The sequence below is a fragment of the Maylandia zebra genome, unplaced genomic scaffold (assembly GCF_041146795.1).
Source record: "Maylandia zebra isolate NMK-2024a unplaced genomic scaffold, Mzebra_GT3a scaffold03, whole genome shotgun sequence".
In the NCBI taxonomy this organism is placed as follows: Eukaryota; Metazoa; Chordata; class Actinopteri; order Cichliformes; family Cichlidae; genus Maylandia; species Maylandia zebra.
Window position 1 is genome coordinate 1,836,430 of NW_027490033.1, and position 27,146 is coordinate 1,863,575.

The following is a 27,146-nucleotide window of genomic DNA, read 5'->3' on the forward strand; positions in this document are numbered from 1 at the left end:
GTCTTTCAGTCCAGCTTTGTTCAGCCACTGGTAGGATTTCTGGATGTCAGCCACTTCCTCTGCCTGCTGGTGGTGCAAACTGTGTTGTTCTGAGTTTCATTGGACGTCTTTGTCCAAAGCACCAGACAAAGGGCAAAGTAGATGCATTTGCATCAGCAGGAAAATACACCCCAAACTAGCATCATCATTATACAACTTTAACAACTGCCACTAAATGATACTTCATACACAGACCAGTGTTAGGTTAAGTTATGATGTCACTGGTAGAGCATTTATAGAAACAACCTTTGAACTCTGAGTCAGCAGATCTCTTACATGGTCAGCTGAGCTCCATGATTGAAGAACATTGTTGCTGCAGGTTCATGACTGAAATATGGAGGTCTGTCTTTGGACCAGTCACTCCTCACAGACACACAGCTGGATGCTGCAGATGCTGCTCCGTCCTCTTCCTCCATCTTCTTGATGTCAGGGTGGAGTTAGTCTGAGAGGTAAACACACACACTCAGAGGTGCTGTTGTACTGGAAGCATCACACTGACGGCTTTCTAATGTTGGAGCTTTGGCCCTAAAGTCCAAACCAGTTATTTTAGAGGCTCAAAGTCTTTAAAAAACACCAAAACCATCACATTATTTAATAAGTACATGATCAGGTGGATGAAGGAACTCAGTGTGTTTGGGATCATCATCATGGTGAGGAGCCCACATGTTACGGCTCCTTTGGAGAGAAGCTGAGGATCACTGCAGGAAGTGAGCTCATGAAACCAAACTGCTGTTTGTGAGCAGGATGACTCTGTTATTGGACCTGGGCCCTGTGCTTCGTACGTCGCTTACTACATCCAAGATCAAATGAAACATCCAAGACCAAACCATCGCGCTAACCGTGAGCGCGCTAATCCGGTTCCCCGAACACACCTGCTGTTGACGATTAGTACAGCTGGACGCAGTAATGTGACATCACTGGGTGTCGTAAAAGGGGCTACGCATCGATAGTAGAAACATTGATCGGCAACCCTCTGATTGGTCGGCGAAAATGTCGACGGAGCGCGCTCGGCTCGGTATTTTTCGGCAGCAGAGCAAGAACTCTTGAGTGAGGGATTTCAGGAGTTTCAGAGTTTAATCAGAACGCAAGGGAACACTGCAAAGGCTGCAAAAGCAAGGAGCGAGGGCTGGCAGGAAGTTGCTGACAAATTAAACTCGTAAGTAATTTAATAATAACAATAATAATGGAGTGGATTGATATAGCGCTTTTCAAGGCACCCAAAGCGCTTTACAATGCCACTATTCAGTCACTCTCACATTCACACACTGGTGGAGGCAGCTACAGTTGTAGCCACAGCTGCCCTGGGGCAGACTGACAGAAGCCAGGCTGCCATATCGCGCCATCGGCCCCTCTGGCCAACACCAGTAGGCGGTAGGGTAGATTTATTATATTACACTATATTATCCAATATTATATTACATTATATTATAATATGTTATATTTTATCCTCTTTCACATTAGAGCCACGACAGGACCCACTAGAACATGGGAACAGGTAAAAGTGAAATATAAGAATATTCTACAGAATGGTAATATTTATCACTTATATTGCTTTTAGTCTCTTGGAAAGAGACCCTGGAATAATCTGTTTGTTCATAACAGCAACCAAGAAAAGGGCAGAGCAACAAAAGACAGGTGGTGGTCCTGCACCCCCTCGTCAACAAGTTGGTTAAGTAAATAATACCCTCACGGGAAAATCGATATCTCTCTATGAGCACACTGTCGCGCTGAGCTAAAGGATCCTGTCTGTCCCGCAATATACGCTGGATTCTGAGGACTCTCCTTATCAATCTTGCACCTTCCGCAATGGGTGGCTCGCGTATACGGACAGGACATGGCTGCGACAGACTTCCCAAATCCACCTTCGCTTTTATAGCCGTGGTCTCTCATCTTGATTACACGAAGTAATTTACAATTGCTACTCTGAAATATGAATTACATCTGTAATAATCACATACATGTAATAGAATGTTAATAGTACATTTCCCTTTTTTAGGAAATGACCTGTGTGAAATCAATAAATGGATCAGGTGCTGCATTGTCTTTAGTTACATTGATGTTATTTATTTATGGTGAAACAGTGGTGGAATATCGCTGTTGCTTTCGTATGATCTAATCCTGTTTACATAAAGTAAACCTGCTCCCCAGCAGGTTTACGCTTACGGCTCTGTTGCTATGACAGCAAGTCCCGGATGGGCTTCGGGGAACCGAACGATCCAGGATCACGCGAAATCGTCAACAATCTCATCCAGCTAACTCACTTAGCGCGGTACGAAGAACAGGCCCCTGCTCTGTGTTCTACATATGATCAATACTTCAAATATCTGTAAACATCTCATCTTATATTTGTTGCACTTGGTCACATCTGTCTTTAAAAATAGATTTTTAATGTCACTGAGAGTTCTTTTCTACCTTTATTGATTTATTTTGGAATAAATTAAATATAAAGGTGCCAAAAACTGCCTGCAGCTTCTGCTCTGTGACAGGAAACTACTGTCAGGCTCAAAATGACTTCAGATTATTCATCACAGAGTGTTTATGGATCACAGGACACGTTACAGTTTTACAGCCTCACGGACATAAAACTCTTAAAGTTTGTTTCTGAAGGGATTTTCAGATCAGACCTGATGTTTCTGCCTACAGCCTGTTTACCGATATAATCAATATCAGACATCAGAGCAACAGAAACCTCGGTGATCAGGACGCCGGCACTGAGAACAGGAAGTGGCTCAAACGTCGCACTTTCATAAAGTCAGCCTGAACTCCACTCACAGAGTTTCTGTCGCCATTTTAGTTTTAAAACCCGTCGTGATAAGGGCGGGTCTTACTGTGAACCTGCGCGCTCATTGGCTAATAACTTGAGATTGACAAGTCGTTATCCAATGAGCGCGCGGCTTCTCCCAACATAAAGTAGTTTCCTTTGAAAAACCAAAGTCTGATTATTTTTGCCTCTACTGACGGAGCCTGTTGTTCCCGCCACAGAGACACAGTAATGTCAGAGCGGTGTTAACACTCACCTGCCTCAGCACAGCTCTCACTCTCCTCCTGCTCTCTCAGCTAAACTCACTTCCTCTCTACTTACAGGAAACCAGCGCTCAGAGGAGCCGACCGGCCTCACGTTTCACCCACAGACACGAACAGCGTGGAATTATTTTATGTCATAAGAAGAAACATATTCATGTTAACACTCACCTGCCTCAGCTCCACCTTCCTCCTCCTGCTGCTCTGAACGGAGGATCAACACTTTCACTTTCACTGCTCCTCCCTAAACACAGAGGATGCTGGGACTTGTAGTTTTTACCTTGTGTGATATTTATGGCTGTGACACTAAATCACAGCACGAAGACTTCCTGCAAACATGTCACAGGCGATAAAAGTTTCACATTAAAGGTGAATTTATTTTTCTGTCTCATGTTCAATAAACAGTGAGCTGGGAAAACTGAAGAACAGACTTCAGACGTTCCCTGCAGAGTTTCTGCTGCTCGGTCGTCTGCATGTTGCTGAGACTGAGCTGATGATGAAGCTGTGATGGGTTTATGGCACGTTTGGTTCTGGAGAAGAGTTTTACTGCCGGTGCAGGTGAAATGATCAGAGGTTACAGCCTCTGGTTAAAGTGGAGGCAGCGATCAGGACGGCTGAGCAGCAGAGGTCTCGAGGGTCCTAAAGTGTAAAAGCATCAGTGTTAGTAACACAAAGATGACAGAATGGGATCATCCACACAACACTAACATCTAAATCCACGGCAGGAACTCTTCCAGTGTCCTGAAAAATCTGTGTGCACGATGCTGAGATTAAAATCTGTCTGCTCATCTTAATGCAATATTGTGAAGTTACAATTCTTTTCTGTAAAAAGAATTTTCATTTTTGTATATAAATAAATGTTGATGTTGTGCTTTGGGATCGTGTGCTTCAATTTGACTTATAATGTGCCAAATGACTGCAACAGGCGGCTTAAGGCGATGCCATCCAGAGTAAGGATCGTGTTAGCCACAGTGTTTCTAAGATTTTTACGCCCCGTTACAATAACCTCAGTTTTATCTGAACTTAGAAGCAGAAAATTAAAGCTCATTATGTGTCTAAGACATCCCGGCAGTTTAACCAATAAAAGCGGGTATCATATGCATAGCAGTGAAAATGTATGCTATGTCTTCTAAAGCACGTATAATGTAAACAGAACTGGTCTTTGCACAGAAGCCTGTGGAGCTTCATAATTAACCTCAGTGTGTGAAGAGGACTCTCCATTTAATAATAGCTGTAATAAAATGTTCTGGCCAACGGTGTTAAACGCTGCACTTGGGTCTAGCAGGGAAGATTTCAACTTTTCAATATGAATGAAGGCTGAAAACTGATTAGATTAATGTCTGATGATCTTTTCTGTGCTTCTTCAAGTTTGTAACACCGAACATATTAAAGGATGATATAAGGTTCACAGGAAGAGTTTAATTAGACACACATTTACTATTTTTCTTTATACTCTTTCTTTCTTGACATGTTTAATATGCTTACTATCAGAGGAGAAAATGAACCTTGTGTAGTTTAAAAACTTTTTATTTAATCAAACTGTAATGTTGTTGAACTCTGACGGACGTGTCTTTTAATCTTGTCAACAAATCCTTAATCACCTAAATGTGCCATTTATCATCTAGTAAAATGTTCCCTCTGCTTCTGTTGCACATCTCCCCCGACACTCTCTGCTTCACCAGCCCTGTGCAGCTGGTCCAATCGCTGCCTCCTTAAACTGGTGTGTTTAAATCTCTTTACCTCTGTTGTGAACTTCACACAAAGTTTGTGGTAACAAAATCAAACTGAGGAGGATCTGGTTTGAAAAACACACACTCGCGAGACAAAATAAAAACAGACTGCTCAAAGCAAAAGCAGGACTAAAAATAGACTAAACCATTACACACAAAAGTTGAAAAACCTAAAGAGTGTGTGAGACTGCTAGCTGTGTCGTTCAGCAATAAACTCATCTACAAATGTGTTAGTAAAGAGTGACGTGTACTTCTGTCCCATTAAGCAACGGTTTAACAAATTTCACTGCAAACTATAAAAGGAATCTGGATTTAAATAGAACATAGTAGTGCAGGAAACACTAGTATAAGGTGTCTATGGAACAAATCTCCTTCAGCGTTCAAAATGACCAAAGTGAGGCCTACAGGCGTTTCTCTCAGTTGGTTGTGTTCAGGGAAAAAGCAGCTAAATACACTGAGACTGCTCCACATTGTTAGTGAGTTAACTCTGGATATCTGTAGGTTTGTCAAACTTGGAGTGAACAAAAGCAGAAAACAGTAAAAGATGCAGACAGTGAAAGTCTGGTTTATTTCATGAACACAATGAAACATTTTACAGTCCACAGAGCAAAGTAGCATACATGATAAATAGATACACATGACACGGACAGTGAGAAGTAAAACTCGTCGTCTTACCACATGTTATATTCTGTAAACTTAAAATAAACCACAGAAATTAGTGTTTTAAAGTCATTATTAAAAACATGAGTCAACATTACGGAAGTGACACTTTAACGATGCTTCACATCACCGTGTTTATGATGATAAAACATGTTCTCTCGTTAGTAGATGTCTGCGCTGACACTTGTCATGAAAATGTCCCGAGCCAGGGTTCCTCTTCAATTATCACTGATCATTAATAGGGTCACAAAAGATTTGTCACATTATCCCCATAAACAAAATGCTTTTATAGAAATCATTGTGACACAAATATTTAGATTCTTGTTTCACAATGTGCATGAACTCAAAATCTTTAGAGTTTCATATTTATAAAGTATCGCAAAGAATACATTTATACCGTTGTATGAGCCACACTTCTTGTAAAAAACTGATTGGAAATGCGTTCGAGAAAAGCTCCTGCTGTGACCTTCCTTCTGTGAGGGCACACACACACACACACACACACACACACGCACACGCACACGCACACGCACACACACACACACACACACACACGTGTCTATATACACACATACACAAAGCTGTGTAAAGCAACTATTGGCGACTGTCAAGCCTTTGAGTCGCCGAGCAGCTGAATAGGGGAATAATGTTGACGCGCCCGCTGTTTAAAACGTAAGTCAAAGTTCCAGGTTAAAACTCCTTTATTTGTTATCAAATCCTTAAAATCGGTAGAAAAACAGTGATCAAAACATTCCAAGCTTGAGCGGTCAGCAAAAGTCGACTTCCCCCATCACCCACTCATTCACAAAAATTCCCTCAGGACGTGAACAGATGATATAGCAATCACTATTACCGACACCACGTGACCCAAAGCTATGCCTTATCCACAACAGCAACTATAAATAACGAATCTAAACGTATATACATAAAATACAGAAATGAATGAGGTGGAATGAATACTACAAATGTACATAAGGTGCAGCTGCAGTCTGGCAGTGGGAGCAGTGTGACAGGTCAAGTGTTAAGAAGGGAGATGGCGAGGGGAAAGAAACTGTTCCTGTGTCGGGTGGTCCTGGTCTGCAGGCTTCTGTACCGTCTGCCAGAGGGCAGCAGATCAAAAAGTCTGTGTGCAGGGTGTGAGGGGTCTGTGATGATTTTCCCTGCCCGTTTCCTGGTTCTTGAGCGGCACCCCCCTGCCCTCCTGGATGGCAGGGGGGATTCGATTCTGAGAACTCACGGCAGTGTGCCTCCCCGAGATGTTATTCTGAGCGAGCCCTTCCGAGATGTATCCAGTCTGCAGTCAGAGATCTTATTCTGAGTATTCACAGCAGCCGTAGCCTCTCCAAGATCTTATCCGTGCTGACTCAATGAGCCCATTTTGAGAAACTCACGCCTCTCCCATCGTTCCAATCCCAGCGGGCAGCCTTGTGGGGGTTTGAACAGCCGGTTCCGCTTTCTCAAGCCAGCTCCGATCAGCCAGAACCCTGTTACCATGGTTCTGAATAGGTAGATATCTTCAGCACGCAGACTCACCCGAGCCCAAACTTCTCGTTGAGAAATTGCATTTAGGGACTAGTTTTCAACAGGACAATGACCCCAAACACACCTCCAGGCTGTGTACTAGAAGAAGTATACTAGATGGCGGCGCGCACAGACGCAGCGGCTCTATGCTCTCCACTTGGGTGCCTTTCTTTTTTGTTTCTCCACTTTTTTTTCTTCTTTTGTTTTCCTTATTGTGAAGCCAAATTTTCCTACAACCATCTGGAATTATGCAAGATCGGATATAACAGCCAGATCCCCATTACCAGTGATTATCAGAGGGTGCACAACATCCCCCCAGAGATAGCGAGAACATCGGGTGCTCCGTGGATTGTTATCGGCTCTGCCAAGAAACGCAGGCGGCGGAAGGAACGCAAACAAAAGCGGGGATGCCTGTCGGGCCTGCTGGCCAGGCTAAAGAAGCAGCCTTTCAAACCACCGCTCCCGAGCATCTTTCTGACCAGCGCACGGTCGGTCGTCAACAAAATAGACGAACTGAACCTACTTCTCGCCGCACAGCCAATCGTCCGTGACTGCTGTGTCCTGGTCGTCACGGAGACATGGCTCACTCCGCGAGGCTCCTGCCTACGACAGCCGTAACGCTCCGACAATCCATCAAGCAGTGGTAGCTTAGCAAAGTTGTACTGAAACATCTGACAGATTTTCGAGCGCCGTGCACATAAAATCGTTTCGAGGTCAGTAAACACAACCAGAGTTCATACATAAGGCACACGGGGTTATAAGGGGCTCTGTCGACTTTCAGAAAAATCAAAGGATTGATTTTAAGTGCGCCGTATTTTCCAAACAACACGGTAATAACGACGGCCCGCTAGCATGCTCTACCAAAAATAGTGCTTTGTTGTGTATCTGACGGACGAAAGCTAAACCAGTTCCACACCACTGAAGCTGCAGCATTTTTACAAACCAGTTCTGGTTCATCCGTTTCATTTAGCGATCCACTTTCGCTCTTCTCATTCTGCGTCATCATCCAATTCCACCTGTGATCTTGTGTCACCATTGCTCTCTGAGCTTTGTGTTGCTTCTTCTGTCACCTGACAAATAGGACATACATGACAATAAGAATAAAATGTGGAGCTGCTTCAGTGTGTCTGTCACTTTGTGCAGATCTTGACTGATCAGTAATGTTTGTAGGCTGAGTGCATTTTTAAAACAAGTTGTGCAAACTGCACTACAAGGTGGAATATTTGCAAAATCATAACTATGACCTATGAATACGTCAGTGCCATTAAGATGAAATTCTTGTGTCACCAACATTTTAACGTTAGGCATATAATTCTAACAGCCTCTGTAAACTAATATCCTGGCTGCTCGAGGCTGCTGTTTTCTCTGACAGCTTCACTTAGATTAGAATTAGAAACGCTGCTCTGAGACTGAGAGAACTAACAGTGCTGCATGTTGTGCTGTTAGTTTCCAAAACACGTTATTCATGGTTACATACAGTTTTAGACTGATGTGGGCCAAAGCCTAGCATAGCCTGCAACGTTATTGTGACGGACACATTTTATGTGTCAGACCCAGGACCCTGAGCAGTTATGGACTAATATTATAATGTATGTATTTTGTATTGCTGTCCCTCGTTCTCCCTGCTTGTAGACGTGTGTGTGTGTGTGTGTGTGTGTGTGTGTGTGTGTGTGTGTGTGTGTGTGTGTGGCCCTGGCAGGTGATTGGCCACACCTGCAGCTGATCAGGCCTGTCGGAGGAGCTATTTGAGAGTGTGGTGGAGCTCTCTCCGACGCTGGATCATTGCGTGGCTTCACGTCAGTCTCTCGACCAGTTCCTAGTTTGAGTCTGCTGCATTATTGTGTGTCTGACGGCTTCCTCTCTCTTATGTCCCCAGGAGTTACGGGGAGACGAGAGGACAGCGAGCACGGGGTGCTCATCACGGAGAAGCGGAGACAGGAGCACTAGCACTGGGAAGAGGACACGTCACGGGAGTCGGGAGAGCACGGGATTTATTGTCATGTCTGTCCATCGCTGTAAATAAACGCACTGCTTGTACATAGAGCACCGCGCCTGTGTCCTCCTTCCCTACACCCCCACGGTCTGCCAGCCAGACCGTGACATTATGAGTGAACTTGGCTTTAAGTGACTTACAGGTTTCTCTGAAAAATACTTTCTTATATCCAGGTTCTTCCTCTTTGCTGCCGTCCTCCTCTCCTCCTGGGAGCGCAGGCTTGCCGCTGCTAAAACTCAACGGAGCTCCCTGAAAGGTTCAGCCAATCACATTGGCCATATTTGTCACATGAGGTAGGACTCCAGTACAGGACGTAATTTAACTCTTTCGGCACCGCTGGGTGAATGAGACGTTGACAGATCTTTTTTTTTCTTCTTTCTATCAGGTTTGCTTTTCTTTACTCGAAGAGATCAAATTATTGGTGGGGACAATTCAATAATCGCTGGATATTGGTGGGGACATGTCCCCTCCGTCCATGCCAAATCGACGCCCTTGCCCGAATCGATTCAATCCATGATTCGATTCGATTCGATTTGGGGAAATTTTGCCTCAGACAGTCAGCAATATTATAATTTAGATCATACCCCCCCCCCCCCCCCACACACACACACACACACACACACAGCCTTATGGGTACAGTAGTCTCCTGCTACACCTCCTTTTAGCTAAAGACATACTTCACAATGACTCACTCAGCTCACAAGAACAGGAATGCAGAGCATTATCAAACGTTAAAATGATACACATCTCTCACTTGTTCACTTACATTTAAACGAAACACATAATTGTAAACATCTCTAACAGCCTAAGCCAGCTTTGAATAGGGCCTGAATGGATAACTTCAGAGAATTACACATCCAATCTTACACGAGGTCTCACCGCTCGACCAGATCTGGTAACAGTCCCTGTTGGTGTGAGGTGGCTCCTATTTCTCCTTAGAAAACCTGTCTGTCTCTACCACATAAGATCTGGGAGCACTGGCAGGTCCAACTACTGCTCCAGTGGTTCCTTCAGTAGTAATCCACACCTTCTGTCCTGACTCTATGTCTGCGGTTGTAGTGTTTTGCCTGCTCACGCCTCCCCTCCTCATCCTTCTCGCGAAAAGCCTGTAGGTCGGGCCACTTTGGCACCAGCTTCGCAGCAGCTTGTGGCAGAGAGGTACGCAGGTGTCTCCCCATGAGCAACTGTGCCGGTGAGAGCCCATGTTCCAGTGGGGTGGCCCTGCACGCTAGCAGTGCTCTGCTGTAGTCACAGTCCTCTCAAGTCTTTAATGGTACGATCAGCGCGTTCTGCCTCCCCGTTGGCTTGGGGGTACCTGGGGCTGCTCGTTTCATGTGTGAACTGGTACTCTTTAGCAAAGTGCTTGAACTGTTCTGATGAAACTTGCGGCCTGTTGTCCGATACCACAGTCTCGGCAACTGCATGTCTTGCAAAGGCCTCTTTTATAGCATTAATAGTGACCTCTGCTGTTGTGTCTCTCAGTTCAGCAAGTACCAACGACCAGATTTGGTGTGTGGTAGTAACAGGCAAATGAACTTTTGTTTTTTAATGATTTGAATATATATGAATGCTTGTGCATAAATACACAAACAATACACATATGCTTTCATGCTTTCAATTGTGTAATTTACGTGATCTAGGTCAGCGGTCTCCAACCTTTTTTGCACCACCGACCGGTTTATGCCCGACAATATTTTCACGGACCGGCCTTTAAGGTGTCGCGGATAAATACAACAAAATAAAACTAGTACCGGTACCGAAAAAGAAGATTTATTCATAACACACGTGAAAAGACCCAGGAAAACAGAGTTAATGATAAAAACGATAACAAAATAACGCTGAAAAGCAATAAAAACCCTGAAAACCAGACATTTCACACCTGAGCCTCAACTCTCGCGGCCCGGTACCAAACGACTCACGGACCGGTACCAGTCCGAGGCCCGGGGGTTGGGGACCGCTGTTCTAGGTAGCTCTGTTTTGGAAGTTCAGTTCAAGCTAGAAATGTGCTTTGGAGTTTGTACGTGTTTTGTCTCTAGGGGCCACCACATATATTTCTATTTACATTCAGGTGACAGCAATCCATGGATGGTTTCGACATGCAAGAGGATATTTTCCCCGGTGCCCAGCGGGAGAAGACACTGCTTGCGATGTCGATGAGGTCCTGTGGCCAGACCCCAACAGACGGCGGGATCCATGAGCCCACGTATGCACAATTGTCATGATTTTTTGTGTGTACAGTATAGTGTTTTTTCTATTACTGTATTATGTTTGTGTTTTGCTTTATCTGAATTGATGGTGCTGCAGTGGACAATATTGAGTAGGCCTATTTGCTTTTGTTGGTTGTTTGTGTCTCCTGAAAATGTGCCTTCAGAATAAACAATGACAATGAAAGACTGCAGTGTTTTATATGAAGTAGACTAGTGTGTCCCCCTGATCTGATCTGCATGTGATGCAAGTATGTGTCATTTTGTCAACAGAGTTACATCTTGACAGAGGAATGTTAGGTTTTGACAGCAGAGTTTCAGTTTGGCACAGATGTGAATGGTATATTTTGATGTGTCATGTTTACTTGTGTTTAGAGTTTTGGCACAATGAGCGACGTTTTGCAAAATGTGTTCAAGCAACGGGCAAAAACTGTAACATGTTTTTCACCAAAGATTTCAGCAATTATAAAAATTCAACTCAAGCTATTCAGCTATTAGCATTCACACTGCATTTTCTACAGGAAGTACATTTTATATACCAGTTTCAGTTCAAAGTGCATTAAAAATAATAAATAATTATTAAAAATAATACCATCAATATGTTACTGCACTACACTTACTGGACTTGTGGAAGTATTTTGAGAACCATAAGAGATTCTTACAAATGTTTGAAAGAAAAAAAATCTTTAACATAGCTGGAGACTCGTGTAGAAATATGAATGAGTTTATAAAGTTTCTGTCATGGTGTGCTGTGACAGGCAGGTAGTAGGACCCAAACACAGGACTCTTACGTGGAATGAAACTTGAATCGGCAGCTTTTATTACTGGAAACTCAGGTGGACTCAAGAAACTACAAACTAAGAAACAAGAACTAGGAAAACAAATCAGGAACTATGAACAAGAATCAAGTAAAGAACACGGAGGAGAAAAAACACCCAGCCCACTGAAAACTAAAGAAACCCCCAAAAACATGAAGAACAATCATTAAGGAACATATTTACATATTTAGAGTTACTGCAACACCAACACTGGGTCACAGCTTCAGTGTCAGTCGGTGACTTTTGGTCTGCAACAGCAGCAGAACAGACTTCTCAGTCTTTTGAAGAAGCCCTTTTTCTTCTTCTTGATCTGACGGTCTTCGGACTCATTCTGGCTTCAGGTTCTGGAAAAGGTTCCTCAAAGGGAACATCAGGAACCGGCCCAATTTCAGAACAAGATCCGTTGATCATATGATCTTCACCTTCAACACAGGATTTGGACTCGCCATAGGGTTCCTCACAGGGAGCGTCGGGCTCTGCAACACTTTCTGACAGAGCTCCTTCGATCGTAAGGTCTCGAGTACTCAGACTGGATGCCCTTTCAGAAAGAAGTTCCTCACAGGGAGCGTCGGGCTCTGCAACACTTTCTGACAGAGCTCCTTCGATCGTAAGGTCTCGAGTACTCAGACTGGATGCCCTTTCAGAAAGAAGTTCCTCACAGGGAACGTCGGGCTCTGCAACACTTTCTGACAGAGCTCCTTCGATCGTAAGGTCTCGAGTACTCAGACTGGATGCCCTTTCAGAAAGAAGTTCCTCACAGGGAACGTCGGGCTCTGCAACACTTTCTGACAGAGCTTCTTCGGCTGGTGGAACATTTGCCACTGAAAGGCCGTCAGAGGAGCGCTCACCATTTGTGCTCTTCACATCAGGACTTGAAGGGGGCTCAAAGATTTCACATATCCGGATCCTTGCTACATCAGCAATGGTCTTCAGCAACAGGGGTGCAAAGTTTGCAACTTGGATAGACAGAATTTCTTCAGGAAATTTCTGTCTAATCTCCGTCAGGATGCTGTCGACCAGATCGTCTCGGATAGAGCGGGTGAAGACGGCCTGTGTTTCCATCGCCGTGAGGCTCTTGGAGACACGATCTAAAGTGGCCTTGGTGACACTGGTGGAGAGGATACTTAGACTCTGGGAGGCCATGTTTAGGAGGGGACGAGGAGGAAGCTCCCAGAAGCCCTGGAGAACGCGGGGAACTACCTCGACCACTACCTCCTGCGCGGTGAGCAGTTTGCTGTTAGGCTGTTCCTGCTGCTTCTTTTTCAGGATTTCAACGTAATCCTTCACCGCGCTGAGGAGTTTAGGTGCTCTGTAGAAAAACATGATAAGAGTTATCTGTTAAACATATTCAAAGCATCATTTAAATATTGAAACACTGTAGCTGGACTGTTAACCCTGTAACCACCTTTGTATCATACATGAGTTTCTGAGACCTCGATCTCATCAACATGATCAATACTTGCTATAATTTCTAAATGTTGTGGACAAAACTCTTTTTTAGTCTAAAGTTAACATTGTCGTTAACAAAAAGTTGCCAAAAACACCCAGTGTATCAAATGTGATACAAAAAATAAATACACAATAAAAGTAAATCATACACAACATGACATAGCAAAGAACTCATGTGTGGCTTTTGTTTAAAGGGTTGATAAACATCTCAGTTCCAAAGAATCTGAATTTTCTGGCTGTTTTTTGATGGGTTGGGTCTTACAGGGTTAATAACTGTATGTTACATGTGACTCACTGAAATTTAGGAGGTACGGCCTCTGGGAACTGAAGAAGCAACCTGGCTTCAAATTCAACGTCCCTCATTTTATTGCTGACGTTCACCGCCCACACCTGAAACAGAAAACACATTTACAGTGCGCTTATGTGTAAAGGTTATGTGCACGTAATGAAAAAAAAGTCTTGTGGGTTTTCTCGTCTTACCAGCCTTAGAAGAGGTTTGGCTTCCTCTTCGTCAAAATCCTCTAACTCAAACTCCCACAGCCTTCAAAAGAAAGCAAAGCAGAGGTTTTCTCTCAGCACTTACACGTCATCACAAACAGACTTTCAGGTGTGACAGTAACTCACTGCTCTCTGAGCGTCTCCCTGCTCTTCTCCACCAAAAGATCTCTCAGATCTTCAGCAGTGAGGTTCGGTGGAATTAGATCTTCCTGCTGAAGTCTGAGAAACTCCGTCATTATCGCAACCTAAAAGTAAAGGAGACATTTAATCACCACCACTCTCAGGTCCTCAGAAATGACCTGATATTTTCTGTCAGCTTTGGTTTGCATGAATCTGGGTCTAACCTGAGCCTTGTAGCCCGGAAGATACCAGCAGATCTTTACAGCTGTTTCATAAATCGGTGTGTTGAACAACACCTGTCAAAGAAATAGCAATTTAGTCATTGTTACTTAAAATGATTCTCAGTTTGTCAACTTTTAAAACGACATCAAATTCTTCAAATTACTGAAATGCAGTAAAAGCAAAAGCGTCACATACCCTGATAGGCTTATAGATTCCTTGACTCTTTTCCATTTAAACGTGTTCAAATCAAAGTCAGGAAGAAAAACGTCAACTGCTCTCCAACGATGGCGTACGGGGGATCTGGACCTGAAAATGCTCTCAGCTCGGTGGTCTCGCACAGATGAGCTCTTTTGACAGTCTGATGTTTATTTATGAATGCAGAATTTCTTGAGCAGTCACCATGGAAACTTGATGCAGCTTCATGTTGTTAAATTAAAAGTAAACACTGTGTATTTTGCACTACACTCCACTAAACTTATCATATAAGTAAATAAAGTGTGGGTTAGGTCCCTCCTGTGGAAAGAGCCACACAAACCGATGGATCAGAAAAGACAAAGTCAGCTACAGCATGCCTTTTCATATTATGTGCCTGCTTATCTCCATTTCTTTACAGTAGATGGGAACTTTTGCAGTAAAGCAATGGCTTACAAACAGTGGACTGTGGACTAATGCAGACATCTGAAGCCTGACAGCAGCTGGTATATACACAGCTTTGGACAAACTGGCCCTTTAAACAGCCCAGAGGAAGAAGAGACCTCTGCGTTATCAGTGCAGCCTAAAGCACAATAATAATAATACTATTAATATGATTTTTAGAGCAATAATGCCCCAAATACTGAAGTCATTAATTACACATCCGTCATGCTTCACAGGAGGTCAGGAGTGACCGATGAACGTGATGCTACATTAGAGTCTGTCCTATGAGTTCAGCAGGAGGAGGTGAACCCACAGCTGGGACCAGTTCTCTAGTGGGTCCAGTATCATACTTGTGTTCATCCTGGTCTGAACCTGGTCAGAAGAACTGACTTCACTTTTGAAAATTCAATACTTATAAAAGGTAACCCCAAACAGTCTACAACGGCTGTTTTCTGTCCACCGAAGCAAATTTGATTGACGAGGTTTTTGTACCTTCACTTCTCCAAAAAGCAAATAAAGAGATTAAACAAAGATTTACTGAACGACCGTCAGAATTCCCAGAGCTAACGTAGATCGCTTTATGCTCTTGAGTCAGGAGGGATAAGAAAAGTGACTGCAAACATTGTGGAACGATTCATAGCGTTTGATTGCTTGTGTGAATGTATTAAACAGGAAACCAGGAGCTGCAGAAACCCAGTAATGCTGAAGACGCATGCGTGTGCGTTTATTACAGGTTTTTCTGAATGCTTAAACCCTAACTGTGATTCTTACAGCACAATTCCTAAAACTATTGATACTTATAGCAAAACCACTCACTGAGTGTGCAAAACTAAAAGCACAAACACTGCTTTGCACTCAGTTTGCCATTTTGTAACACACACTTTGCAAACCTGTAGCTACAATCCACTGCACAGCACTCTTTTTGCAGAACTGTAAACACAACTCACTGCTTTGCACTCAGTTTCCAAATGATCAACGCACTCCTAGCAAAACTATACACATTTATGGCCATTATTTACACTATTTTGTCAACTGTCTGGCACACTGCCACATGTGAAAGCTTTTTTAGATAATTAGTTCACTTTGCAATCAGCCTAAGCACTATGATACAGGTAAGCTCTGTGTGTGGAGTACAATGGAGGGAGCAGGAAGAGTGAGAGGAGGCCGAGGAAGAGGACGTGGAGGTGAAGAAGTAGGATGAAGAGGACGACAAGGACAAGGAGGAGCAAGAGGAGGACGAGGAGGGGGGAGAGGACGGGTAAGAAGAGTAAGAAATAGAATTGCTGATGACATCAGAGCTACAATAGTGGACCATGTCATCAACCGTGGAGTGACCCTGAGGGAAGCTGGCCAACGGGTCCAGCCTAACTCGAGCTGCTACACTGTAGCAGGCATCATGAGGACATTTTGAAATGAGAATCGGTGAGTACAGTCACTTTGCACAAAGACTTGTAGCACTGGATGGATCTATAACAGAAGTATGAGCTCAATCTGACATGGCCTACCTTGTGCACAGAGAAAGCAAAAGCCAGATGTGTTTTTCATTCATACCATCAGTGTGTAGTTGGTGCATTGTGTGCTTAGTAGATGATGGCTTGTGTTAACTGTTGGACACAAAAATACCATTTTTACAAAGGTGTGGAGAGTTAATCAGTTAAGTTAAGGCTTATTCGCTTTTACAAGGAAACTACAATGTTTTGCTGATTGGGTGAAGAGTTTTCTTACTTGTGTGTAGAGTTTTGCAAAAATTGCCAATAGTTACAAAAAATGTGCTCAAGCCATCAGAAAAAACTGTAAGTGCTTCACATGTTAACTGTGTTGTGTTTCATACATGACTTCTGTTGTTTTGTTTCTTAGAGTTCTCATTTCTACACTGTGAAGCCTGCATCAGCATTAAAGGATTTCTTCAGCCTGCTCGAGCTGCGGGTCCTTGCTTGGCAATAATAATCTTATGGTCGCTGATAACGCCCGATCGCTGTGTGTGCAGTTTCTTTCTCACAGCTCATCACTGGAGTGAATACTCACTCACTACTTAAGTGCATGGACGGGTGTTTATGTGTATCATAGATTTCAGTTATAAACCTCGTTTATAATGAAGCAGCTTCTCTGGTTGAATCCTGTCATCCTCCTGAGATATCAGATTTCTCCAGAGAGCCGCTGTCTTACAGCCTCCGACTACCTACGTGGTCTCCGTTGGGGGGGCAGAAGAGGCCCCAGCCCTCCATGCACCGGTCCTGAGGCTCAGAGAGAGAAACTCTTGTCTAAATTAGAGGCATTTTCACTATGTCCTTCGCTACAAGTGAAAAACCTGGGTGTTATTTTTGACTCTGAGCTTGGTTTTATCCCACATGTTAAACATGTAACCAAAATTGGATTTTATCATCTAAAAAATATAGCCAGAGTCCGCCCTATTCTCTCTCGGGCCAACACGGAGATGCTGATGCATGCTTTTATTACCAGTCGCATTGATTACTGTAATGCCCTGCTCTCTGGTCTTCCTAAGAAGAATATTTATTTTTTTTAGAGGTTTGCATTAGAGTGCATTGGTGCTTGGGCATCTTTTATTTAGCACGGTTATACCATTGTGAATGTAGCTATATAAATAAATATGCTCAAGAGTCTATCATATGTTTGTCATGCAACTAAAAATTTGAAAATATATTTTTAAATCAGTAACTTTGCAAATTTAGAGGATTTGTTTTCAGACAACATATGTGTCACATTTTAAACAGGGTTTGAATAATCAGCGCTGACATACAGACATTTATGCTCTGGGTATAACAGACATGCTTACCTTGTGAAAGGCCCTGGGATGTCTTGGAGCAGAGAAACGCGCTGTATTGTTGCTTTTCTCTATTGTATAAGCAGCGCCTGTAGGTCAGAAACGCTCTGTGCGGGTAGCAAAGTCGGCTCCAACGCACATCCAGGCATCCATGTGAAAGAACGGTGTCGCTGCAGCTCTCAGGATAGTCAGGCTTTTATTTATATTTGCATTCTGGTGTGTTAAAACTAGCAGCCTCTGTGTCCCGCTTGGATCATCATTCCGAAAATTCAGATATTTAAATAAAATGGTGAATTGGCGAGTGATGAGGAGCCACTTAGATCCGTAAAATGAGGTTTGATTAAATTAAACTCATGTGAATTCTACCTCTCTGCTGCTGTGTTCCAAACAAACGATGTTATCTACATGTCCAAACTGTGTGCTAAGTACCTCACACCGCTGTGTCTGGGATCCGAAAAAATAAAAAGTTCAAACGCTATACCTTGCGGTAGTTGTGAAGTGCTGAGGAAAAATACAGGGTTTCTGATTAGGGTGTTTTTATATAGGTGGACTTGGTTTCAGTTGGGCTCTGAGATGTAGAGATAAAAGAGCAGGATGTAAAGAAGAAAGGTGGAAAGCCTATGGAGGTTCAGTTGGTCTGTAGAAAGTGTAATTGACAGATAAAAGAGCAGTTTGTAATGAAAAAAGGTGGAAACTATAGAGGTACAGTTAGTCAGTAGGAGGTGTAATTGTCTGCCTGCAGAGATAAAGGTGTGGGGTGTAAGAAAAGGTGCAAAACCTTTGGAGGTTCAGGTGGACATGGTTTCAGTTGACCTCTGACATGATAAGATAAGATAAAGGAACTGTTTGTAATGAAAAAGGTGGAAAAACTATGGAACTACAGTTGGGATGTGTGAGTGCTGGGATGCTCTTGATAAAGGGAGCCTCTTTTATTGTTTTATGACTTCTTTTGCTGACTGTTGGGGGCCTAACTGTAACCCACTCTGTCTAACTGTTGCAGAGTGTGACTAGTTAAGAATCTGTAGTTTAGTTTTTAGAAGTAACACCAGAAAAGTTTATTTCTAAAGGAATACCTGTTGTTGTTTGTGGTGCTCTATTTAAAACTATTAGCCTCTGTGTCTTTTCGGAGCGCTAAAGAAAAAGTCAAATGCTCCTAAAGTAGATAAATCATCTATGTGTGATCAACAAGTCTTACTGTTGCAGTGTGTTTGTGACTAGTAGATAATTATAGGGCTAGTTGCATTAAAGGAACATTGGGGGTTGATACAGTGCTAGTGTGGCTAGGTGTGAATATGTGCTTTTAGAAGTATCACAGTTTGATTTCTAAAGGGATACATGTTGTTTGTGCTATTCTGTTTAAAAACTATTAGCCTGTGAAACTATTAGAAAAGTGAAATCAAAAAAAGTGTAGGTATTACTACTAATGGGAACTGAAGCAGTTGTAGGAATTGAAATTGATACTCAGCCCTAATCACATTGTCTCCTGTTATTTTTCTTGCAAAGCAGGCGAAACAGGATTTAATGATAACATGCAGCAAAACTGAATCCTAAATCATCAAAGCAGCCGTAACAATAACACAAACAACATGTTTAATCAGTAAAAAATATTGCGAAATAAAGAAATCACAGGATAAAATGATTAATTAGGCAAGTTTCTTTATTTAAAATGTTTTCTTTAAAATATTTTGTATTAATCACGTTACAATCGAACAAAAAAGGGAAAAACTAACATTTTAAAGGTGTTATTCAGTTTTTCCTCATGCAAATCTTTAGATCTTTTTTAGAAAATCAAAGTCTTGATGAACCTGCATGAGTGCTCACTGTGTATGTTAACAATGATCAGATGAGTTTCTTTTTTGTTCATTTAAACCTGTTTTATATTTAGTTTTTTTCTAATTTGACTCGATTCACAGAAGATGAAGCATTTGAACTGAAGTTAAAACTAGAATTTCTTAGAGAGACTCCGCCTGAAAGAGTGAAACCCGCATGTGAGATTTTGTGGCCTCTGTGTGACTGTTGGTGGGTCAAAAAGGTTTCAGCTGCACAGCCAGACGTTATTGAGCGAGCCACCGGTTGAGAGGCACACTTCTCGCAGCTCCTTCCTTTCGTCAGACTTTAAAAGAAACATTTATAGGGTTTAGAGATATTAATATTGATACCACCTCTGGAGAGGTTACGGTGTTGTGCCAAAAAGTGATTTCCAATGTTTCTGTGTATTTTTTATGTGTAATATCTTTACGTACGTTGGTAAATAGACTTCGGTTGTCAGGTTAAGGCTGTGTGCAGGCAAGAGTGGAAGTAGAAGGACCCAAAGTGCAGACACTCGGAGGCGGAAAGTAACTCAAAACTCAGCTTTTATTGCTGGATGGCAAAAAGTGGCAAAACGTAACAAAAATCCAAATAACGTTACATGACCAGGCAGCCAGAACACACAGCATAAATGAAAGCAGATCACGACACCGACACAAAGAAACACAGGGCTTAAATACACAGAGGGAGCAATCAGGGAATGGGTAACAGGAGGGAAACACAGCTGGGGCAAATCAGGCCTAACGAGACAAGGGGAAGCAAAACCAGACACATTAACATCAGACATGGACTTTCAAAGTAAAACAGGAAACATAACACAGACTCAGGCAGGCTCTATAACAAAGGGAACAGAGACGTGGGACCAGGGCAGACACAGACACTGGCTGTATCCCAATTCAGGATCTGCAGCCTTAAAGTACGCAGCCTCAACGATCCTCAAGGGCCGCGTACTCAAAGACCGCTAAGGCCGGAAGTGCGAGGCTTGTGAAATGGGACGGTCTGCCCAGGTTGCCTAGCAACCATGATACTAACAGCTGGAAACGTGTCTTACAGCTTTGTTTGACAGAAATGAAGGAGAAAATCTTTTGTGCATTTGTTTGTTTGTTTCTACATGAGCTTTGATCAATCTCTGTAAGATTAAGCTCAGCTATTGAATGGCGTATATTTGAAAGTAAAGGCTTTAAAACCAAGTTAGTACAAACGTCACTAATGTCACATAACTTTGCCGACATGTGGCCAACAGTAATGTTTTAATGTTCTTCGTTATTAAACATTTGCACATAAATAAGTGACGTAATATTCAGTACTTACTTAAAGTTTACTCTTCGGGCGCCCCTCATCCGCCGTTTTATTTCGGCAAAATTATCCACACCCACCGCCGCGCTATGCATTCTGGGATATGTTGGGCCACGAAGTCTACACTGCCACGTCCTTAAAATTCAGGGAAATGAAGGACGCATTTGGGGGCCGCATTTCGAGCAGCCTTCGAATTGGGACAGCCTTCGTCGCGTCGCTCTGACGCAATCGGCCTTAAAATGCGGCCCTTAAGGCTGCAGACCCTGAATTGGGATACAGCCACTGACTGGACGTGGGGAGACAGCAGATAGGGGAGACAGCAACTATGGAACACAGACAGAAAACCAGAACACTAAAACTCTAACCAAACCCCACCCAGAGAACCTAAACTAAGAATAATCCTAAAACCCATAAAGCAAAGCTAGAATATAATGAAATAACAAAATCAAAGAACCAAAAACACAAAACACTGGGTCAACGACCCAGGGACCCTAACATTGGTGAACAGGGTTTACAAAGGGGTTTTATATAGAATTTAAAAAAATCTGTGTTTCAAGTGTCTTTACAACTCTGTGTTATTGTACTTACATTATAACCAATCCGCTCCTTTATCCCCACTTAAAATATTTTTACTGAACTATTGTAATATTTGCTGCCATTGCTGCTGTCCTCTTGGCCAACTTACTCTTTCAAAAGACATGTTTAATGTTAATGAGATTTTTTTAACTAAATAAATAAAGGTTATATAAAAGTCGCTGCCAAAAACTGATCGCGGCTTCTACCTTGTTACACGAATGTTGTTTGTGGCTCAAGATGACTTTATGTCATCCATGAGGGAAGCATTTGACATATGTTTCACATATTATAGCCCAACAAGTTACTTATAGCAGTTTAAATACGAGCAATCACTTTTTGGCAAATACCAGAAATCAGTTTTTGGCAGACAATCACTTTTTGGCACAACACCGGTGTCTAGCAGGTTTTATATTTTAGAAAGTTTAAAGCTCAGCTTAATAGAAGTAGTGTGGTCGTGAGTTTTGCAGAAACAAATTTGTGCAAACCTCAATGAAGTGAAGCAACATTATAAAGAAGAGTGAGCCTAAATGACTCCCCAATGATGTGAGAGACTGATAGTCATACAGAAAACAATGACTTTGAGCTGTTGCTGCTAAACGTGCTTCTACAAGCAACTGAATCTTGGAGTGTACTTTGGTTTGTCTGCTCATAAATTGGTGGTTCATGATGATAAATGAACTTCTGAACTGGTTTAACATCAGTGCAGTGGCTGGTCCATTCCTTGATGTATATGTCAACGTTCAAAATGAGCCATTTAAATCAGCTGTGTTGGATCAAGGACACATCTAAACCCTGCAGGACAGCGGCCCCGAGGCCTGGAGTTCCCACCCTCAGTGCAGTGGAAATAGTCTCGTGCCAGTCTTGGTGCTGCCTTTGAGTCTATATTGCCGAACACTGTGCGCACACATTTTTTTCCTTCCTAAACAAACACACATTTGTAAAGGAAAATTTAAATTGAACTCACAGTTGGCGGTTAATCGTTATATAGTTTAGATGTACACCGAGAGACGCATTTAGTGGGACTTTTACACCGCCACAGATTTTCTTCTTCTTTTTTGTTACATTATTGACATATACTAGATATTTTAACCTAAGCAGCAACAATCATGTCTCTGGTACAGGCACTTTCCACCATGCAGGTTAAGCTAAAATGTGACTTGAAACAAATTCTGGGTTTCCGTTCCATAAAGGTTCATTTCATCTGGTAAGTTAGCCCCTGAGGTAACAGTCTATGTGAACATAACATACTCACTGACTCACACTCAACTTGACTGATAGTGATTTCCTGAATTAGGCAAAGCGCACAGAGGAAATTCATTTGCATATGTTTGTTTTCACAATCACTGAAATCCAAGTTAGGCATGTTTCCCTTTGTTGTTGTTGTTCTTGACACGAGTGCTTCAGTTATTTTCTCATCAGTATGTTAGGACAGAAAGGATTCTGTTGTGGATTTATGATCATCTCACGTGTGTCCATCTTTCAAACTCTTAGATTGTGTAGACATTAATGCAGCTGTCAGACTGTAGGCCAGTTTCTTTGCACTGTAAGCATTGATTGGATGCTACTGTAGCAATCAGTGCTTACACAAAACGTCCCTGCGTAAACCCTCAGACACACAACAAACAGATCAATAGTATCTGAAATTCAGAGTACGGATCTTTTTACACATTTCTCACAGAAAATCACCTAAATCGCTTTCGTGTGAGATGCACATCATGTTTGCCTCATAAAGACTTGCCCTGTATGTATTCATTTCTTTTGACTTTCACGTGGAATTGTCACCTAATATAACAGGTCCATCAGTAAATGGTGTCTATCTTCAGTTTCTGTCTCCTAGACTTTGTCCCTGTCAGGTTACAGCTGAATAGATAGTCATATCATGCAGAGACTGCATCATACTATAATGCTCGTATGATCGCGTTTGTCATAAGTGGACTGGTCTTGTTGAAACGTTGCATAAACCTTGCCCAGTAAACTGTGAGTGCTAACATTTCTATGGCATATGCAAATACTTTAGACAAATCCCACAGTTGTCTATATTTGTATATTTGACAGTTTAATGAAGCATTTAGAAATCAAAGGTCAGATTAAAATGCTGTATCACAATAGAATGTGATATCACACAATACAATATTTTTAATATCACACACAGCATGAAAGTTTGCTAGTGTATATTATAAAAATATTACAGTATGTTGGTATAACTTTATCCCCTCCTAGTTTTTAAGATACAAATTTTGGCCCACACTGATTTGTGATCATATTCCTCTGTCCACTAAATGAAGATGGAGGCGCTGCTCTTTATTTCTGTGTTTCTCTGGAGAATCCTGGTAACATGATGGCTTTCTGTCTCTAAACACACACGAGCTTAACTCCGAATGAACACGATCAGAGTTCATTGAACCAACTCTGATCAGTCTTTTCTAAGGGTTTCAAGCCTTTCTTGTTCGAGCCTCTCTTTGTTGTTGCTACAGTTATGTGTAATTATTAATAGTATTGCAGATGTTAGCCTCTGCCTGCAGTGTTGATGTGGGTAAAGGCTTTAACCATGGATTAGCGGCAGGTCCCAGCTTGTAAATTGTGGAGCATTAATGCCCACTCCAGCTCCTATAACCAAATATAAACAGTTGGGATGAGAGTTAGCTCAAGCCACTACAACAGCCAGCAAGAATGATCTGTTCATGCTAGCATTAACAGTGCCTATACACATAGCGACACACGGGGGAGGGGCCTAACTAATAACCAAGATGACTACAGGCTTGGAGGTGCTAAAAGTCAGATATACCAGGAGCAGTTTGGGCTTTAGAACAAATTTTGTGTAATTATAACAATATGTAATTTAGGAGCTGGTTACATATGATGCTGCTGATTTTTTAAATCTAATTTTTACGTTGCATTAATTTCTTTTTGTCAGACAGGGAATCAAACAAGTTCTGTTTTCTCGAATGAATCCCACTGTTATTTGTTTGTCCTACCAACAGGGATGTTTACATGGTATTCATGACTGCTGCACCTGATGACTTTCACAGCTTGAGGACTGCAAACATTTCCCAACAAGACATGAGTGGTGGGGTGATCGTTGGTATTCCTGATCAGGTGAGGATCTGTTCCCATCAAACCACCAAAACCAGTTGTTCAGGATGTTTACAGGATGAAGAATCCCCAGTTATTCTTTGTGGTTGGAATGTGCCTACATATGGCTGTGTGGGATTCTGGCTTACTTTAGGGTCAGAGCAGTTGGTATGTGGAGCAAATACTGACACAGTCAGAGTGGGCAAACCAGCAATAGGCTTGTTGTCGTACCTGGAAGTCTGAAAGCTCCCGATGCTGGATGGTCTTTCTAGTTTTTAATGACAGGTCGTCTAACAAAGCTTCCATGAGGTGCTATAATGGAGACTGTCCTTTTCAACGAGTTTCTCATGTCTTATCCTACTTTTTTCTTTTTTTTAATTAACAGGAGTGAGAATTTGAAATCCTCTATATTGACATGATTACATTTCTTCTATTAAATGAGAAGTACATTTTGAACACAGTATAGTGAACACAATATCCAAGAAGCTAAATCTGGTGAAATGGTTTCTTTAGCTGTCAGCTTGAAAGGCTGATTGGGGTATTTTTGTCACCTTGCATGCGGGTGGCATGGACACCCGACTTTTGTGTGCATTTATCAAAAAGCTTGGATGATTTTGAAGATCAGTGGCATTCAACTCATGATCAGCGTTCAAGTTTTCTTAAAATCTTGTAACATGATAACTGGAAAGAAGACAGCTAGGATTTTCAAACTGATCCATAGATGGATCTACTATGAAGCTGAGGGACAGCACTGCTTAAAAGATCTTATGCCTTAAGATTGGCAGTTTGTATGACGTGCTATTTAGGCAATATATGAGCTATAGTGACCCCTTGTGGATATTGTGAGATATTGCTGTGTTGAGTACATTATGTTTTCAATTGTTTTTCTAGTTATTTGTGACTCTACTAATGATAAAATTGCCTGTTTCTGTTTCCAGAAAACCATTGCTCATAGTCCCACATACTATACAATGATAAGTTCAAGTATGGCTGTACCTAATTTGGATTAAGCCTGGCAAGCACTTTGATGTAAACATTTCTTCTGTGGGACTTAAAGACAGTTAACCCAACTCCTGGACTGCTGCAGTCTTCCTGACAGAAAGCTTAGGCCAGGCTTGTATGCCCAGTATATATATTCTATAACGTGTGTAACTACTTCGTTTAGTTGTTTTTGTTTGGATTTAGTTTAGTTGTTTTTCTTTTCAGTGTATTTCAGTGTCAATAATTTGTGTAGTGCTCACTCACATTTCAACTGGAAAAGACCTGCAATAGAAACGTATTTAGGAGCAAACAAGTGAATGAAAAGTTTGACATCATTAAGGCCAAACAGCACCTAGTTTTCAACAAAAACACATAACATAAGAGCAGCAGTGACGATGCAGCTGACACACATGAACCCATTTAAACTGGTCCCAGTGTTTTTAGCCTAACTTGAGTCTTGAACCATTGGGGCAAATGAGAAATTCCAGCAGTTCTTGAAAGCAGCAACTCTGTGCTTTTTTGTGATGTTAGGGACATTATGGTAACTCGAGGCAGAACACCATCCAAATCTTGGTAAATAACACATGAAAGAACAAAACAAACAAACATGGTAAAAAGAAGCCAAACGTGTGATAACATTGTTCCATCACGCTCACTCACTATTCTCTCAACCTTTGCCTTCACGGGGCTGCTGCAACAATGTACCTGGGATTACCGTAATGATGCAAATATTAATGAAAAGTGCAGAGTTGCTGCTCTCAGGAATCATTGGACTTCTTTTAATTGAGGAAATGGATCAGGAGTTACGGTAGTTACAGATGTTTAATACAACCCTAGAAAAGAGCTTTCTGTAGTGCTGTGCGATACGGAAAGATTTTTTATGTATCCGATACAAGTAAATACAGGGCTGATATGATCTCTACTTTTTAATGTGGATGATGCATCATCAAAATGCCAAATTGTTTACATTTTCATGACCTTTACGTTGTTTTTTAGGGGGCTTCATCCTAATGATTATTAATGAGTTAAAACCGAGGACAGAAATAATAAAAGGATTTAGTTTGTAGCCCATAGTTTAAAAACAGTAATCACACATTATCCCTTTCTTTAACAGCAACACAAAAGGATCATTATATTCCATTAAATCTGAGCCATATTATATTCAGTATATTTATTTTAATTTCAGTAAATGTTTTTATTTAACCTTCCTGCCTTCTTGGGACCTTTTAGTGCCACTGCTATGTGTTAAATGGCTGCCATTTCCACTGTGTTCAGTGGAATATAACCAAACTTGCCACAGGATAGTTTTTACCTGTCAATGTTAATATTCCAGTGTAAATTCCTTAAATCAGCCTAAAATGGCTGAGCAGCAGAAATCCCCACACCCATCACCCTGGGGACCATTTTCTGCCCATTGACTTCCATTATAAACGCTATTTTTCAACCCCAAATTATCATCATATGATTTTATTTTTTCTTCTTTTCTTGGATGTCAATGAAGACTCAGGGCCTTGAAGTTTTAATTTTTAAATTGCAAAAAAAATGCAAAAGAAATAATGGCAGGTCAAAATGTATGTTGGTGCCAATCTTTGGTCCATCTAAAGGCCTACTTATAATGACAATCACATATTACTTCAACTGGTTTTTTGTGGAAATATTTAGTTTCGTTTTTTGGTTTTTGGGGCTTATAACACAGGGCGCTCATGTAATAACACTGGG

At 41.8% G+C, this 27,146-nt stretch overlaps 2 protein-coding genes across 2 annotated transcripts in view; both read right to left on the reverse strand.

Moving 5' to 3' along the window:
• The window catches only part of LOC112432436 (protein NLRC3), a 3,307,575-nt gene that overhangs the window by 1,762,563 nt on the left and 1,517,866 nt on the right, over nucleotides 1–27,146 (reverse strand). The window lies entirely within an intron of this gene.
• Nucleotides 11,961–15,820, reverse strand: LOC112432469 (uncharacterized). Its single transcript, XM_076881183.1, has 6 exons — nucleotides 14,471–15,820; nucleotides 14,278–14,349; nucleotides 14,060–14,178; nucleotides 13,916–13,976; nucleotides 13,731–13,825; nucleotides 11,961–13,295 (listed from the first exon to the last, which is right to left on the reverse strand). The coding sequence occupies exons 1-6, from the start codon at nucleotides 14,504–14,506 to the stop codon at nucleotides 12,260–12,262; spliced, it is 1,419 nt and encodes a 472-aa protein (XP_076737298.1). The 5' UTR covers nucleotides 14,507–15,820; the 3' UTR covers nucleotides 11,961–12,259.

Excerpts from the sequence above, each read along its gene's own strand:
- LOC112432469 (XM_076881183.1), bottom strand. The coding sequence starts at position 14,506 with ATGGAAAAGAGTCAAGGAATCTATAAGCCTATCAGG. Across the intron at positions 13,826-13,915 it reads CCAAACCTCTTCTAAGGCTG|GTGTGGGCGGTGAACGTCAG; the intron begins GTAAGACGAGAA and ends TTTCTGTTTCAG. Across the intron at positions 13,296-13,730 it reads GCCGTACCTCCTAAATTTCA|AGCACCTAAACTCCTCAGCG; the intron begins GTGAGTCACATG and ends GTTTTTCTACAG.